The 5,035-nt window shown below is 50.1% G+C and overlaps 1 protein-coding gene across 1 annotated transcript; it reads left to right on the forward strand.

Moving 5' to 3' along the window:
- The first annotated feature begins 821 nt into the window (after window positions 1-821).
- On the forward strand, window positions 822-4,718 carry LOC113020133 (keratin, type I cytoskeletal 13-like). The gene is made up of 8 exons (XM_026163844.1): window positions 822-1,301; window positions 2,451-2,533; window positions 3,140-3,296; window positions 3,465-3,626; window positions 3,706-3,831; window positions 4,134-4,208; window positions 4,296-4,444; window positions 4,529-4,718. The coding sequence occupies exons 1-8, from the start codon at window positions 888-890 to the stop codon at window positions 4,647-4,649; spliced, it is 1,287 nt and encodes a 428-aa protein (XP_026019629.1). The 5' UTR covers window positions 822-887; the 3' UTR covers window positions 4,650-4,718.
- The last annotated feature ends 317 nt before the right edge of the window (window positions 4,719-5,035 follow it).

Below are 5,035 nucleotides of genomic sequence, written 5' to 3' on the forward strand. Positions count from 1 at the left end.
ATAGATTTGATGTGACTGAATAAAGGATGTTAGGGTGTGTTCAGATTAAGAGCTTTAACCTTTAAAGGTTAAACGCGTGTTCGTTCTGACACCTTCAGAGGCTCGCATGATGAAAGTGGGACAATCTGTCCTGCAGGCAGCTCCTGAAGTATCCTGGAGAGGATACAGCTGGTTCAGTGTTTTGGTTCCTGAACACGAGGTTGGGCTCACAGGCGGAGCTGCTTTCAGGTCCAGAGACGCTCTCCCCGACCTCCAGCTCGAGGATCTGGAGATTCTTCGCTGCCTCTGTGACCTCAGCCCACCGAGCCATGTTTAGAGCAAACTGTCACATTTTACAGCTTTCATTAAAAACATCCGAGCTCTGAACAGTTCCCTGGTTATCTGATGAATATCTGATGATCTGCACTGATTGTAACTTTGTAGATTCATGTTTTTGTTTGTGTTAAGCTGCTTCACTGTCATCGCTCCTCTGCAGGGTGCCTCCTTGGTCTAGCTTTGGCCCGTGTGTGCAGCAGGGAGCCTGATCGCAGCCTGCTGTTGCTGTCGGGCTGTTCCTCGAGCTGTTACCACCCCCTCCACACCCGTCATTCCTCAGGAGTCGCTGATGTTTACTGAGGCTTTGGCTGAAGCGTCGTCTGCTAATTAATCTCCCTCCTTTCAGGATGCAAAGGTCGTGCCAAGCCTGCAGGTGAAGCAGGGTTGATAAAAGCATCAGTGTGTTACAGGTTACATTTTTCCGTGACCCCCCCCCCCATGCCTCGCCCAGCCTCACCTTCTGTTTGAGTGACAGCTCTTAGGCTGCAGGAGTTATAAAAAGGAGGAGAGCTCTGCAGCTCCTCACTCTGCTCTCTGTCGTCTTCAGCTACAGCAGGAACGCAGCATCGACCATGGCCTCCTTCACCCGCTCATACTCCCGCTCCGTCAGGTCCTCCATGGGCAGCAGCGGCTCCATGAGGGCCAGCAGCGTGTACGGTGGAGCTGGAGGCTCCGAAGTCCGCATCTCCTCCTCCTCTGTGGGTGGAGGGCTCAATAGTAGCCTCGGCGGAGGACTCGGCGGAGGCTACTTGTCCTCCGTCAGCTACAACGGTTCTGGCATGGACGACAGCCTGATCGGCAACAAGAAGTTCACCATGCAGAACCTGAACGACCGTCTGGCCTCCTACCTGGAGAAGGTGCGCAAGCTGGAGAAGGCCAACACCGAGCTGGAGCTGAAGATCAGGCAGTTTGTGGAGAACAAGGTCGGCCCCTCCACCCGGGACTACACCACCTTCTTCGTCACCATCAGTGACATCACTGCAAAGGTAAAGCTTCCTCACCCTCCCTCTGACAGCTGGTCCCACAGGTGCTCTCACCTGCGCTGCGTTTTTAACCCTCTGTTTATTTCATGTTTACGTTATTTTGAATGGTGATGTCACTGCGAGCTTCGTCCTGTTCCTTTGAACGTCGTTCATCATGATCTGCAGGATCTGTTCCTCTGCAGAACTTTAGTTTTCTACACTCTCTCCAAGCTGTGACACAGAGCGCCCTCTACAGGCCATATCCAGGCTTTACTTCTCACTCATCTTCAGTTTGTTTCTCACAGAAACTCTTTGTTAATGTTTTTCCTCCGGACTCGCTGAGCGGTCCTTGGTCTTTAGATCTTTAACTTTCTGCTAACCTGTCCTTCAATGAAGTCATCATCCCCACAGTCACATCTTTTTAAATCTGAGGATTACGCTCGCAGGACGCTGCTTTTAGTTCATGAAGGGACAACAAAAGGCTTCATTCAGCAGCGCTGCACCTCACCCCGCATCCGAACAAAACCCAGAAAGAGCTGCAGACAAAGGTAGCAAATCTCCCGTTTAACTGGAGCGGTGCCTTCAGAAATCAGAGGACTGAAGGATGTCTGATCTAAAATTAGAAAAGAGAACATAAACCTACACGCTGTAGCTCAGTTAATACAAACTAAATGTAAAATAATGCATTTATACAACTGTCAAATCTAATCACGCAGGAAGTCTCCAACTGGGTGAACCAGCACACAGTCTGAGGAGGTTTTACTTTTCTGATCTGAACCTCAGTCATCTCTGACAATCTGGGTTTTCCTCACAAAGATGAATAAAGTCTGTTTTAATTAGAATAAATTTTTGGTTAATTAAAAGTTCTGAAATATCTGGAAAATGAAAAGTGAATAAAAATGGAAAATGGGAAAGTATCACTGCTCTGTCTGATTGGTTAGAACTGGCAGGGGGCGTGGCAGTAATCAGTAATCCTGTGGCCCCGCCCCCTGCTGACTTTCACTGGCAGCCAAGTATTTATCTTGATTAAGAAACATGACCTTGTGTTTCCTGTAGTACAAACACTCTTCAAACTAAAAGACCTGCACTGCATCGGTAATTACAAAATAAAAGCACCTTAATGTGGATCAATAAAGTTTCATCTTCATCCATTACGATGTTTTTTGTCTCCAGATTCAGGAAGCCACCAAGAAAAACGGAGCCATTCACCTGAGCATCGACAATGCCCGGCTGGCTGCTGATGACTTCAGGACAAAGTGAGTCTGCAGGAACCCGCAGAGCGGGTTGCAGTTCCTCTGACGCCCAGCAGAGGCTGCTGCAGCCATCAGTCCACATGTCTGAGATCACGTGCTACTTAATGTTAGCACATAACTTCGCATTATGTTATTCCTCCCCACTGTCGCCACGTGGTGCTAATATGAGATGTTTTGGGTTCTCGAGACAAAATGAGGCTTCAGGTGGAGACATCGACGGAGCATCGGTGACGTTCTGATAGAGTTGCCAACTGGGAAATTCCGTATAATCAGCAAATCTGGTTCATTCTATCTGCGATGTCACACACAGTGCATATTTACACTCTGTTGTGTCCCTTATTTGATGGTTAAAAAATTGGCAGCCCTAGCTTCAGATGATGCTTGGAGTCTCCATCAGCAGCAGCAGATCAGAGCGGCGTGTCATGGTGAACATTTGAAATAAAGCATGCACAGGAGCAGGATCTCCTCTGATATGAGTGTCATTGTTAATACTCCTGTTACTGCAGGGGAAAAGGTCCAATGATATTAGGAAGTTTGAACAGCAGGTGGCGCCACAGCAGCTCAGATTGAATCACTGAGCCTCACCTGTGATCCATCCTCCTCATGCAGGTATGAGAATGAGCTGGCCATGCGTCAGTCGGTGGAGGCTGACATCAGCGGGCTCAAGAAAGTCCTGGATGACCTGACGCTGGCTAAGAGCGACCTGGAGATGCAGATCGAGGGCCTGAAGGAGGAGCTAATCTTCCTGAAGAAGAACCACGAGGAGGTGAGTGTGAGAGTCAAATCAGTGTTGTTGCCTGTGGAGTGTGGAGTCAGCTGCTTAAACACAGATTTTGTTCTTTTACTGTAAGAAAACTTGTTTTTAGCTGAACATGAGTGTGTGTGTGTGTGTGTGTGTGTGTGTGTGTGTGTGTGTGTGTGTGTGTGTGTGTAGGAGCTGCTCGCCATGCGGAATCAGATGAGCGGTCAGGTGCATGTGGAGGTGGACGCCGGTCCACAGCAGGACCTCACAAAGGTCATGGCTGAGATCAGAGAGCACTACGAGGCCGTCACCGCCAAAAACCAGAGAGAGCTCGAGTCCTGGTTCCAGACCAAGGTACCTACCACCATGACATCACTTCCTGTGACCGCAGACGTCTCCTGTGTATTAACCTGTGTGCGTGTTTCCTGCGCAGACTGAGACTCTGAACAAAGAGGTCATCACTCAAACCACCTCGCTGCAGACGTCCAGGTCAGAGGTCACGGAGGTGAAGCGCACGCTGCAGTCTCTGGAGATCGAGCTGCAGTCCATGTTGGGCATGGTGAGTGTCACATGACCTCCATTCTGCAGCTGGAGGAGCTTCAGGTTGTTCACTGTAAAAGAGAGAGGGGCGAGCTGTGAACAGAGGCGGGCGATAAGCGTCCGATGAACTTCAGGCTGTTTCTAATCTTCTGTCTGAACACTGACGGGTCACATGAGCCGAGGTTTGAAAGCAGAGAGGAAGATCAATAAAAACTAGGTTTTAGGATAGGAACGGCTGAGATGAGTCAAATCTGAATAAGGGTCTGACTGCAGGTGTAGCTTTTGATCAGCTGACCTCACAAACGCTGCGTTCCTCTGCAGAAAGCGTCGCTGGAGGCCTCTCTGGCTGAGACGCAGAACCGCTACTCCATGCAGCTCTCCAGGTACCAGATGCAGGTGAGCCGCTGTTCATCCTGAGCTTGCGGGTTGTACCTGAGCACGCTGCTCTTCGGTCTCACCTGTGACTCTGTTGTCCTCCTGCAGGTGATGTCGCTGGAGGAGCAGCTGACGCAGCTGAGGTCCGACCTGGAGCGGCAGGGGCAGGAGTACCGCATGCTGCTGGACATCAAGACCCGGCTGGAGATGGAGATCGCTGAGTACAGGAGGCTGCTGGACGGAGAAGCCACCAGCAGGTGAGACTCGCGCTTCGATGAGTGAAGCTGAAGCTAATGGGCGATGCAGACGCTAACCTGTGCGCTGTTCTGATTGGTCTGCAGTGTCACCACCAAGTCCTCGAGCACCACGACCAAGCGGGTGGTGACGGTGGTCCAGGAGGTTGTTGACGGGAAGGTGGTGTCCTCCTCTTCCTCCACGTCCTCCTCTGTCCTAACCAGCTGAGCCGCTGCAGCCAATCAGCGTCTCCTCTCAGAGTGCTGACAATAAACCGAGAGTCTACATAAAAACTCAGAGTGTGTCTTTATTTCAGCGCCAGCACAGCAGACCTCCACCTCTTTAAGCTCAGAGAAGAAGAGCGCTCAGGTTTCCTCCAATCAGGGAGTCAGAAGCATCAGAGTAACCTGCAGCGTACCTGCAGTGCATTCTGGGTAAAGTGTGGGACAACTGAATATGTTTTTCCTTCTGGGTCAAATACATTTTTTAATAAGGTCATTTTTTTATATGTAAAGCATTCGGGGTACAAAGTGGCTGAAAAACCTGAACGGCCCGCACAGTCATGTTGGCGTCACTGTTCTCGCCCTTCATTCGAACTTTATTTAAACCCCTCG

Source organism: Astatotilapia calliptera, chromosome 4, assembly GCF_900246225.1.
Source record: "Astatotilapia calliptera chromosome 4, fAstCal1.2, whole genome shotgun sequence".
Lineage (NCBI taxonomy): Eukaryota > Metazoa > Chordata > Actinopteri > Cichliformes > Cichlidae > Astatotilapia > Astatotilapia calliptera.

Bases quoted from the DNA above. Each gene is read 5' to 3' on its own strand.
- LOC113020133 (XM_026163844.1), top strand. From the start codon at position 888: ATGGCCTCCTTCACCCGCTCATACTCCCGCTCCGTCAGGTCCTCCATG. The intron at 3,297-3,464 runs GTGAGTGTGAGA...GTGTGTGTGTAG, and splicing joins TGAAGAAGAACCACGAGGAG to GAGCTGCTCGCCATGCGGAA. The intron at 3,832-4,133 runs GTGAGTGTCACA...GTTCCTCTGCAG, and splicing joins TGCAGTCCATGTTGGGCATG to AAAGCGTCGCTGGAGGCCTC.